The sequence below is a fragment of the Pseudochaenichthys georgianus genome, chromosome 22 (genome assembly GCF_902827115.2).
Source record: "Pseudochaenichthys georgianus chromosome 22, fPseGeo1.2, whole genome shotgun sequence".
NCBI classification, from domain to species: Eukaryota; Metazoa; Chordata; class Actinopteri; order Perciformes; family Channichthyidae; genus Pseudochaenichthys; species Pseudochaenichthys georgianus.
In genome coordinates this window covers 33,184,590-33,196,684 of record NC_047524.1, presented here as the reverse complement: position 1 = coordinate 33,196,684, position 12,095 = coordinate 33,184,590, and the positions used below count along the sequence as shown (strand labels likewise).

Here is a 12,095-nt window from a genome sequence, read left to right as displayed (position 1 = left end):
TTCATACGCAGTGGGGGGTCAAAAAGCTGAGGGCCCAGGAGCCCTGAGCGTAGGCTTGAGGGATTTGTATCAGATTTGTCCACACAGGTTGCTGGCGCCAAAAGGAGGACCCAAGGAGGCCGACACAGCGGAGTACGTCTGGCTGAAGGTCATCAGGACAAAGTGGCTCAACCCCAGGCTCTCCGGCCCCGACCGAGTGACCCAGCGGACCTCTCATGCTGTCCGCATAGGAGGAGAGGGGGACAGCTGGTGCCAGTGTGCGGCGGGGAAACCACCTGCTAGGACCGGGGACGACATCAGGACGGACATGGCCCTCGCAGAGGAGGTTGACTCGGAAGCAGCCATCAGTGGACCGAAGGAGGAGGATTCTGAAGACAGCCCGACAGCAGACTACTCGGAAGCGGCTGTCAGCGGGCTGGGGGACTTGTCGAGGCAGCAGAGGAGTCTACTTCTCTCTGATCAGTTCCACCCGTGAAGGGAAAGCCGCATCTCCCCCTCCCTATCAGCTGCCCTTGTTGGCGTATTCCTCTGAGGGGGGGGCTGATGATTCACCACACAAGGAGACTGATTTCTAGCACTCAGGTTGCCCTCTCATGGTTCCTTCACTGCCATGGAAAGTGGTGTTCTGTTCCCAAAGATTTCAAGTACTTTGGGTCTCAGTTTCTGATATGTTTCAAAATGCCTTTATCACCTGATAAGTGTTACGTTTGAATGGCAGAAAGTCTTGTTGCAATTTCCAGATATTGAGGGAGGCCCCTTGAGTTTCCCTGTTAATTATAAATAGTCTGTGCAAATAGCGGGGGAGGCCAAAGGGGGATTTTCCTCAGATATAATGGTTAAATTCTTCTTAAGTTAATAATGCACAGCCTGCAGGCCTTGAGAATCGAGTCACACAGTTAACAAGACAACAGTCGGTCTGAATTGTCAATGAATGCATTCATTCCAGTAAACGCTGACTTCGAGGTGAAAGGAACTTCACAGACGCCCTTAAAGTGACAAGAACAATGAACTTCTGTTAATGCTAAGGAGTGTGTGTCTATTGGAGCAGCTATATATAAAAAAAGCTATAAAAACCTACTGCTCACTTACAAAGCCCTACATAACCTGGCCCCCCCCTATCTGGCTGACCTTCTTCAGGAGTACACCCCCTCTCGCTCCCTCCGCTCCTCCTCTGCTGGTCTGCTGACCGTCCTCACCCCACGCCTCGTCACCATGGGTGCTCGGGCTTTTAGCTGCACTGCTCCCAGACTCTGGAACTCCCTCCCCCCGCACATCCGACAGTCAGACACAATCACCTTATTCAAATCCCAATTAAAAACCCACCTGTTCAAATCTGCTTACTCACTGTAGTGCTCCCCATTATATGTTTCATTTGTGTCCACTTGACTGTCTCCTCCATGATTTCCTGTTTGTGTTTTTATTTTTGTTCTGTTGCCTATTAGCTTTTATTTTATTTATTTATTTTTTATTTATTTATTTTTTTAAATCGTACGGTGTCCTTGGGTGTCATGAAAGGCGCCTAAAAATAAAATGTATTATTATTATTATTATATGTGAATTCTGCTCAGACAATACCTGTGTTTGTAGTTTATTGATTTCTTTCTGTTTTATTCATGTGTGGGTGCTAAATTGCTACAGCATAACGGGGGTGCAGTTATGCAGGACAGGAGACTAGGGGGGGAAGGGGATATTCTTCTTAAGATCTCCAGCAGGTCAGGAAAGTCTATGCAAGAATGTGAGATAACGGACTCCAGATGTGTTTTGCTACAACCGGAGAGACACTTGTTTATTATCTGGCTGGCTCGCGCTGGCGCTACGACACGCCATCTTTCTGCATCCCCCAATGAGATGACCTAAAAGGAGGAGCATCTGACCACAGCTCCGCCTGTTCTGTCTTTGGGTCGCTCTCTTTTTCTCCTGCCGTCAAGACGATGAGGTTCTCCCGGCATTTGGACCAGAGCAGGGGCTGGGCCCACCCCACCCCACCCCTTTGAGAAGTGTATTGTATTCTTACCTTTTATCGTTAAAACAGATTATTGTTTAACCCTTATCCTGGTTGTTTTGAGTTTTCCTTCTTTTAAAACAAACTCATATAGGATCGTTACACATAGTCATTTGATGCATTATTCATATCAAAGAAGATTCTGCAGCTTTGACTATGCGTGAAATGATTCAGAAATGACGGGTGCACATTTCTCAGACAATACTGCTATGAATGTTTAAGGTTGGGCCAATGTTTCTGTTTCTGTTTGCATTGCTTTATATGTGTGTCTCTCAGCCCTGCATCAGAACAGCTTGACACATGACAGACAGCCTCTTTACCTGCAGTATGATGACCAACTCTCTGAGAAGATGTTTAGTACACACAGTCAGTGGTTTGTGTTTGACTGTGTCATTGTATGCAGCACCTCTTTTCACCCTCTGTCTGAAACCAGAGCCCAGTCTGCTCTGATTGGTTTGCTGGCCGGCTCTGTTGTGTTTGGTCAACCGCTTAGAGATGTCTCGCCCCTTAGCCTATCACGTACAATGTGTTGGAGTGCTAGCCAGTAGAATCGTGAGTGTTACATAATGACGAAAAAGCACAATAGGGCCTCTTTAAAAAGCCCTACATTTCCCCAGAAATAGAAGCAGCTTCTCTGCACCACATGTCCTAACGCTGGAACACCCTACCAAGACATATTAGAGGCAAACTCTCCAATAACTCAAATTGTAATTAGTGACATATTCCTTTAATTCCCTTTTACTCCTTATTCTTCTTGTTATTTTTTATATTGTTTCATTTAAATAAATATATATACTTTGTTTAATAATATCATTGTTTTGAATTTGATTTGACTGTATTTAGTGTGTCTTTCTTACTTTTACTGAGTGGGTTATCTGCTAATAATTTTTTTAACTATTCCTTAAAATCTATATATAGCAGTGGCGACCCGTCAGGGCCTTCGAGGTGGTCAGAGAATACCCTGCAACACTGAGATAAAACAACCAAAACATTGAATTTAATTATATAAATAAAATGTATATAAAATGAATAAATGAGAATGGTATCTGTGTTGTTGATCTGTAATATCACACTGTTACGTTGATGTGTTTGTCCTTCTCGGACCATGCTCTACGCATTTCAGTGGTTTTGTGTTAGAAAAGAAAGCAACCAATCAGATCTTGTTCTGGGTCTCTGGGTAGAATATCCTTCAACCAGGTATTCTACATCCTTGATCGAATGCCCTGGCCGTTGCACTAAATGAGAGCGTACGTTTGGACTGACAGTTTGATCAACCAATCAGATATTGATTTGTAGCCAATGGGCGTGTTCTTTCAGAGTTCCCCTCGGCTCCAGGGTGCTCAGGAAGGCCCGCTAGTTAACGGGCTCGAGACAGAGGATGGATGAATGCCACGTAGCAATTTATTTGAAGTTGTATTGGTTTTAACGTTGAAATTGCAACAGGTGAAGATGATGTTGTTGCGTCATTGTTGTCAGTACCCTTTTCAAGACGACAATTCAGTGAAAAGACGGACATTATAACGGCGAGGGGGGGGGCGGCATGTGGGGGTGTGTGCAAGGTCCAGTTGTAATAGACATGGTTCGCCACTGATATATCTCATATATATGCTACATGTGTTGTGTGCCATGTTGTTAAAGCATGTTGAGATGTCATGTGTCATGTATGTATGCCATGTGTCATGTGTATGGGGAGTGCTGTACAACAAAGCATCACATGGCCCTCTCTCACCCGTGCTGCTGTGTGCAGATGCTTCCAGTCGGCATAGAGCCTCTCAAACTGGGTCCTGTTGCTCTGACTGGACGACACCAGAGTCTCCAGCGCCGTGAGCGGGGCCTCACAGTCCTCCAGGTCCTTCTGGATCACCTGGGGACACACATTTATTTTTTTAAATGCTTGCCGTGTCTTCACCATGAGCCTGAGTCTCCAGAGATGGTGCTGTTGAGGACGTCCTGTCTTAGACGCTGTGTCCCAGTGGCTACAAGACCTTTGTAGCATGTTTTTAATTCAACTTACGTTTATATAAGTATGTGCAGGACAGCACAGCATTTTGATCATTTGTCACACACATTTAGACAATGTCCCGCTTTGGATTGACAGGCGCCCGTTTTAACCTTGGCTGTTATCCAAGGATGTTTAGAAAGCAGAAGAGGGCTGTCACCATTAGCTGTGTCACATGTCAATCAACCAAGGTAGGTATTTACCAGAGGTGTAGCCGGTGACCTTTGACAGATTTGTTTTCAATCTCGCATTGAGGTGATTATGATTTGAAGCGACACTAAATGCAAAACTCACAAAAAATGCCAGGCTCATAAAGAAGAATGTCTATGGAGACATTCCTCCTGAAACCAGAAGAGGATAACCGAACAGACGTGGTGACAGCGGCTGAAGTGTAGAACGTGTACCGCACTGGAGAGCATTACGGATGATGGTTTGTTGGGAGAAAATCAATTCAAACCATATCTTTAATTATTTCACTTTCATAGTTTGTGCAAACAATTAACCCATAGTCAAATGTGTTATTATATTTACAAGCCAATAGTGTCAATAGAAATGTTTATTTTTAAGGGTTAAATAGACAATATATTTGAACCTAAACTAGCTCTTATCATTGCAGTAACATGTCCCACGTTGTCCTGCACAAACATCCTCTTTGTCCCACATGTGGCTGGTTGGCACCTGAGGCCTGTACCACGAAGTCGGATGTTCTCTTAGCGGCTAACTTCAGGGGAAACTCCGGCTTTCCGGTCCTACGACGCTGGTTCTCTTTTTAGCAGGCTAGATCTCCATGGTAACTTATGCTGAGCGGCTAACCTGCCCTGGAGCAGGTTAGGTTGCAGGCTAAGAGCTCAACTCAGTGAAAGCACTGCCTGCTGACCAATCAGAGCTCAGTGTGCGGAGTTTAAAGCGATCAAGTCATATTACAGGAGAAAGGAAATACAGAAAGACGGCCGGCGAAAATCACCGACTGTGTGAACGTGAACATGAATAGAATATCACCTCCATCTTCAGAGCAATCTGACTATTATAACATTAGCGTTAAGAAAGCTTACTTAAATATCGGCCACAACATAAGTAACCGGATCAGAGTAACATGACGTACACTGTGAGTGCAGACGTCGATGTTTTGGATTGGGCCAACCGGCTAACTCAAACAGATCAGGTTAGGTTGAACCAGCTTCGTAGGACAGGCCTCAGGTCAGCCTTAGTGCAACTGTCATAAAAACCTCATTTCCCTCTGGGATTAATAAAGTGTTTTTGATTGATCTGATAACACACAACTATTCATTTTCATTTCAGGCAACTCATCTTTCCACATGGTGTCACTGTCAGATATCTAATCACGTACGTCATCGCTGCAGGATCTCTATCAATAAATCAATCATTCTGACAACAATCAAAGCAAACGGTGTTCACAGTTATTAACTTCCTCGTGTTTCATCTGTCAACGTAAATCAATGGAACCTGCCTGAAGGAAGTGATCACAGCCCAGCACACCCTAAGACACAGCTGTTGACTGAAACTGATATTAGTGAATGCAATACATTTGTTTTAATGGATCCAACTGTGTAAACACATTTCCATCACACTCTTGGGTCTCGCTTTGTAAAAGGTGACGTTTCCAATGCAGGAACACGTGTTTTGCTGTGGTAATCTACTGTAACCATGGCGAGCGTCTTGTGTTCTAACAGGAGCGCTGGCTGTCTGAGTCTGGTCTTGGATTGCTCTCACCATGAAGCGGTCCGCCTGGCTCTTCTTAGCCAGGATGTCGGGCTGCAGGCTGTCGGCCGCCACCAGCTGGAGCTGGAGAGTGGACAGCTTTGAGCAGAGCGACTCATCGGCGGCACCAAAGTCCTTGGTTCTGGAGATTAAGCCCTGAGGGTGGAAGAAATGAGAATTGAGTGGATTGGTCATTGTATAGTGCTCCTCCATGATGAGAGGAAGCCTGCGCAGGCAGGGTCAGCCTTCTAGTTCACAGTCAGTCATCCAGTGGTGGAAGAAGTATTCAGATGCTCTACTTCAGTAAAAGTACCAATATATTATTAACAAAATACTTCATTACAGGATAAAGTCCTGCATTCAAAGTCTTACTTAAGTAAAACAACAAAAGTATTATCAGCAAAATGTACTTGAAGTATAAAAAGTCAAAGTAATCAATGTGCAGAAAAATTCCTTTTATGTGTGTATGTGCAATTATATATGTGATATTTCTAGATAAAATATATAGACAAACAAAGATCTGATTTACTTTTTGTAAAACATTTAAAACTAGTTACATTTTTAACTAAGTACAGTACTTGAGTACTTAATGACTTCCCACCTCTGGCTTCATCACATGTTAAACCACTACCTTGACTTGCAGGGCTAATAGTGAGCAGGCGGTGTTTACTGAGCTTGTGTACGTGAGTGTGTTTCATTCCTTTAGCAATGGGAATGACCAAGACATATGGAATGTGTGTAACTGCAGAGTTATTTCAGATCTACCGGCAGCCCGCCTGACGGGTAGACGTCACCTCTGTAGGAATGTTTAACTGACACGGTGTGGCGAGAGGTGGCTGCTAAAGAACACATCCACACACTAATAACACACTGTTCCATACATCTGTTTTGTCTTCATATACACTTTGTTATATTAGACAGCATGTATTCTATCCTATTCCCTTTTACATTCTATTTGATCCTTTTCTTCTTTATATGCAAATGCCTTCCTACTCCTGCAACTTCATTGAACAAGTATGTGTGTTGCACTATTTCATGTCTTTACTTTTATGTTAAGTATATTGTATGTTGCATTGTTGGAGTGAGTTAGCAGGCTGTGTCTAAAGACTACAATGTGGTGTGTGGTGCAGGAATGGTCATTGTGTCGTGTTCTTCCTGCCTGTAGCATACCTTGAGTTTCCTCCATGGGGTGGACAGTACACATGAATGTTAGAGGTGTGTGTGTGTGTGTGTGTGTGTGTGTGTGTGTGTGTGTGTGTGTGTGTGTGTGTGTGTGTGTGTGTGTGTGTGTGTGTGTGTGTGTGTGTGTGTGTGTACCTGCAGCCGGCTCTCCCTGCTCAGCAGCTGGGCGTGCAGCAGCTCTCGGTTCCTGACGGCAGCAGTGAGCTCTCCCTGCAGCCCGTCAGCTCTCTCAGCACCGAACACAGAGTCCAGCAGCCCCCTCTTCACCAGCAGCAGGCTGAGACGCGCCTGCAGCTGACCACTGTCCCGCAGCAGGCGCTACCACAGAGACACAGTCAGCACACACACACCACCCTGCAATGCAGTCACACTACCTAGCTGCACATACACTTCCCTTTTGCTTTTTAAAAAAAATGCTCTTCAATTCTGTTTTTCAAGTTTATACAATCATTGACAATACTTATCAATATTCTATTTTAGCCTTCTGTCATTTACAATGAAAGCACACATCAAGGACTCGCTGACCTTCAGAAATGCTATCAAATAAAGTATGAACATGAACAAGGTTATGGGGGTGTACCTTTATGATACTCAAACGAGGGGGGCTTAGAAGAAACAATAATAAAATGACAACAAAATCCACCCTGGTGGTCGTACTGGTGCAACATACATTATCCATCTTTTCAATCGTTGCAATCTCAAGGCAAAGGTATCCTCTCATACTTCCCTTTTTCAATTAGATGTGTTCACTGGTTGCCACTCACCACCCTAAAACTGCAACAACATTGTTGTGAAATAACATAATTGTGCAATATATATATATATGTTTTTAATTGTATTCAATTGTGTGTCTGAGGTGGATTAATTTATTCATATTGTGATAATATTAATATTAATGCACTTACTTAAAGGGGACCTATCATTCAAAATGCACTTCCGTACCCAAATCTCTAAAAACGGGGCTGCAATGGATCTGATACAGACTGATGCAGATTTGAAATTGTTCTGACGTCAGAAACAAGGAGCTCCGCCTATTTGGGCAACTCTCCACCTATCATGGGAATGAGAGGTTGCGTGGCATGGTAACAGCATGGTAACAGCATGGTAACAGCATGGTAACATGAAGCTCGTGCCTCGCCCCCCTCCTTTGCAGGGGGGCGTGGTCAGCTGCAGCTCATTTGCCACAGAATCAGCCCCTGCAAAAACAGGGCTGGAATACAGCAAATAGAGCGAAATGAGGCGTGGCTAAAATGCAGGATCTGTTTGGTATTTTGACAAAGACACTTCACAGACATGTTTTATATAGGTATGGCCCTACAATATATGCAGTTCAAATATTCTGCTGCTTTTCCAAGCCTTTTTACTTCTTCTCTCATCACACGTTCAAGCCCCCAGTGTTCATGTAACATTTCAATCTCAAGTCTTCACTTTCTTCTTACACATTACATTTCAGCGTAGCAGTTTAGCGTCAGCTTTTCAGCATGAAGCATTCCCACTAGCAATTTCTTCAGGAATCGCATTCTCTAGTTTTGACTGATATTGCATTTGCAAAAAGATTCTGCACAGTGGAGGGACTGATCATTATTGAAGTATTATTCTCATTCAAATTGAAACATCTGTGATGTGATATTAAAAAGACGATTCCTTACCAAAGAAATGTGTTTTGTTTATTCAGTATACTAGGATTTGTCTTTTTCCCAAAATGATAAACATATGTATTGCCTAGCTTAGTTGAGAAATACATACAATTAGTGTTTACTAATTGACCCCTTTACTCGTCACATCATGACGTAATGCCAGATTCTTTCCAATACACAGACTTCAGAAAATGTCTCCATACTGAATGTCAAACTGAACTTCATACAGGTTTGTAACGTGCCGTGATAGTGAAGCTACTCTGAAGCTTTGAACTTGATTTGACTGTTGACTGGAAGTCGGACGGATCTGAATCCATTTGATCTTTTTGTTCAGAGGGTGTACAGGTATGTGCAGCAGGGGAAAGCAGGGATATTATGTCTGACCTACCCCCCCCCCCCCGCTGCTTCTGTTTCCTTTTAGCTTTAGCTTGGGGACCCTTGGAGACACACAGCACCCTGACAGTGGGATTGACATTGTTTATCCCCACTGGTGTATGTCATGTGTAACAGTAGAGACGGGAAGCTTTGGGAGGAGGCTGAACATGTTTCGGACTTTACTCTCTGGTGGAATCCAGTGCACTAACATGGAGCTGAAAACTAAGAAGCCTAATAGATTAGTATTAGTGATAGTGCTGTTCAGCCTTCTCTGTCTGGTAGCAAACTCTCACAGTTTCATAAAATATGTTTATGAAATGAAAGATGAGTGGCAACCCCTGGCATGGAGCGGTGTTCTGGTAAACATTTCTGATTAGTAATTAGGATCGCAGTGTGAACAGACGATGTGTTCACTTTCACAGCAGAACTGTTGGACTTGTATTAACTCTGGTGTGGTTGATTGACTGCGCATGGTTCTGTTTGTAATAACCGCCTGAACAAAGAACAGACCTGAATATGGATTTATGATAGCATTTGTATAGGGATTTTCCTGTACTATAATTGTTCTTCTATAATTAGGTTCTTGTGCAAGTCAGGCGCGCCGGATTCATTTTAGAAGTAGGGGGGGCCAAAAAAAGTGAGTGTGTATGGCCCAATCCCAAACCACGACGCTGAAGTTGGCTTCCGATTCAGAGCATCCGATTCGGCAGTTAAGGGGAAAGTTAAGGGAAATTTACATGACAGCGCTGAGCGAACAATCCTCCGTGTTTGAACCTCTTAAATCGCTGCATAGCCGATTTATTTGGACTGTATTATCCCAGAGACTCTAAATATTCTTTATAACACGGTTTGAGATTTGTGAAACCTTAATTCTATTTGTGAAAATGAAAAAAAGGCTTTTGGTTCATCTGGCTTCGCTGATGAAGGTCCAGGCTCCGGAGGTTTGGATGTCAGGGATGTGACCTTCCAGTTGTTACATTTAAGTTTAGATTGACTGTATTTAGTTTTCTTCTGCACTGGTTCTTCCGACATGTTTGCAAGTGTATATATTCCTTCTATCTGGTTAACGGCTGACACACACAGAACAACGTAACACATAAACAAATCTAAGCTTTTGTATTGGTTGTAATTTACATGGATACATTTGAATGCTGTGACAATGTCCTATTTGATTGGGTTACAATGTAGGCCTACATATTCTTCCTGTTATGTCTGTTTATTTGACCTAATGCAAAGTGACCCGCTCCATCGAAATCAGTCGCATTGACCCCAAGACACATTTTGATTCCTAGCTTTCTGATGATATCAGGATTGTTGTTGTCGGCTACTCCACATATTAAGCAAAATATATCACATTATATAATGACTGTTACAGAGTCATCATTTTGAGAAAAAGGCCTTTAAAGTGTTCTCTTCTCTGGAATCCATCGATCTGATTGATTATTAGCGGAGCAAATGATCAAAATATTACGTAGGGAAGATAGCCTATTTTCGTTTGGATTACTGCACTCACGAGAAACACCGGCTGTTGTTATGCCTGCTGTGACGTAAAGTTACTCCGCTCTCCGCTTGTAATTATGCCGAAGCTTCAAAGTTGTATCTATCATCTGAATTTGCCGAAACAAGTTTAATATTCTGAAAGCCAAGACTTTGTTTCTTTGAAACCAGAGGAAAACAAACTGTAACGGACCCTGCTGTATTGTCTATGATTACTATATGCCTTACATTCATCATTTCAGCGGGAGGGAGGGGGGGCGGCGCTGAGGAACAGCAGAGTGGCCAGTGAGAGGCGAGCTGTGGTCTTCCCTTTACAAGCTTCAAACATGCCTGTAGCTAATGAGATTAAATATAACAATCAAAAATAACAAACATATACACAGCTAGATCAGATCGCGTTTTCGATGCGACTTTAGAGCAGAGGGGAATTATTGAAACGGGATTTGTACAGTTTTCCGCGGCATCTGCTGCTGAGAAAATGTCGGGCAGGGCTGAAAAGTGGGGGGGCCATTGGCCCCCTGGCCCCCCCGCTTCCGGCGCCCTTGGTGCAAGTACTTTCCCTGTATTTCTATTTGGTGTGTATTGTATTCACCAGACACTAAGGAGAATAGAAAAGCCACTTCATTAATTGTTATGTCTGGGAATAATGTTAATGTTGGCTGGACACTTTGTATAATCTTTGCATTGCATTTAAATAAATACCACTGTTTGTATAGTTTTGTATTAATTTATGCTTAAGGATAATGCTAAGGTTTGTTGTTGTTTACGATGGGGATTCATACCATAAAGAAGGTTTCAGTGCAACCGTGGATGGTTAAACATTTTTGATCGTGTTAACGTGCTAATGGGCTAACGTGCTAACGTGTTATGGTGATAATAACCTGTAAAGGTTTCAGTCTAGTTGTGTACTGTCTTTACTGAATGCAGTGTTATAGTTTGGTGTTATCACGTTGGTAGTGGACCGTGCAAGATCCAATGTGGACTTGGACTGTGATTTACTTTCAATAAAGCTTCTGTGACACGTGGCCTAAGAACGACCACACAATTATCAACAATATACAAATTAAAAAAGGGATGATTCTCTGTAGGTCAATTACTACGATGGCCACCTCTCGCATTTGATACATTACAGTTAGAAATAATTAAATATGGCCACTTTAAAGAAATATGTTTACCTCTATGTTCTGGACCATCATGGCGTTGTTGGAGAAGTCAGTAACCTCAGCCGAGTTCTCCAGAACCTGGAACACCATGTGGCTCCACTGAGCGAACACCAGCAGAGGGTCCTGCAGGACGTCCCTCAGCCCCGACTCGGACTCTGAACACAGCCTGGTGGCTCTGCTCTTCACGCTGCAACGTGAGCAAGCAGCACACTTACACCAGAGAACAGGGACGATACAGGAGACACATGTTGACTGGGTTTCACCCAAGCACTCCTTGTTATCATGATCAGGTAGGAAGCAGTTCTTAGGTGATAAGATGTCCTAATAGTTTGTTTTTTTCATTTCAAGACCTTTGTTTATATTGGCTTGTGGTCTTCTTTACTGGCACTCACTGTTAATATCAGAAAGGCCCCCTTTTCAACTGGGTCTTAGTTTAATCAACTTTGAAAGCATCATTATTTAGTTTTCAATAGTGGCAAATCCCACAGGGAGTAGTCCAGCTTGGAAAATTGCATACAGAA

At 43.2% G+C, this 12,095-nt stretch overlaps 1 protein-coding gene across 1 annotated transcript in view; it reads right to left on the bottom strand.

Annotated features, from left to right (window-relative positions):
• The window catches only part of syne3 (spectrin repeat containing, nuclear envelope family member 3), a 61,339-nt gene that overhangs the window by 28,678 nt on the left and 20,566 nt on the right, over positions 1-12,095 (bottom strand). Inside the window, exons 7-10 of the mRNA XM_034111146.2 lie at positions 11,587-11,761; positions 7,038-7,220; positions 5,733-5,876; positions 3,732-3,866 (exon numbers count right to left, since the gene is read on the bottom strand). Of these exons, the coding sequence (XP_033967037.1) occupies positions 3,732-3,866; positions 5,733-5,876; positions 7,038-7,220; positions 11,587-11,761 (637 nt within the window). The remainder of the gene's footprint in view (positions 1-3,731; positions 3,867-5,732; positions 5,877-7,037; positions 7,221-11,586; positions 11,762-12,095) is intronic.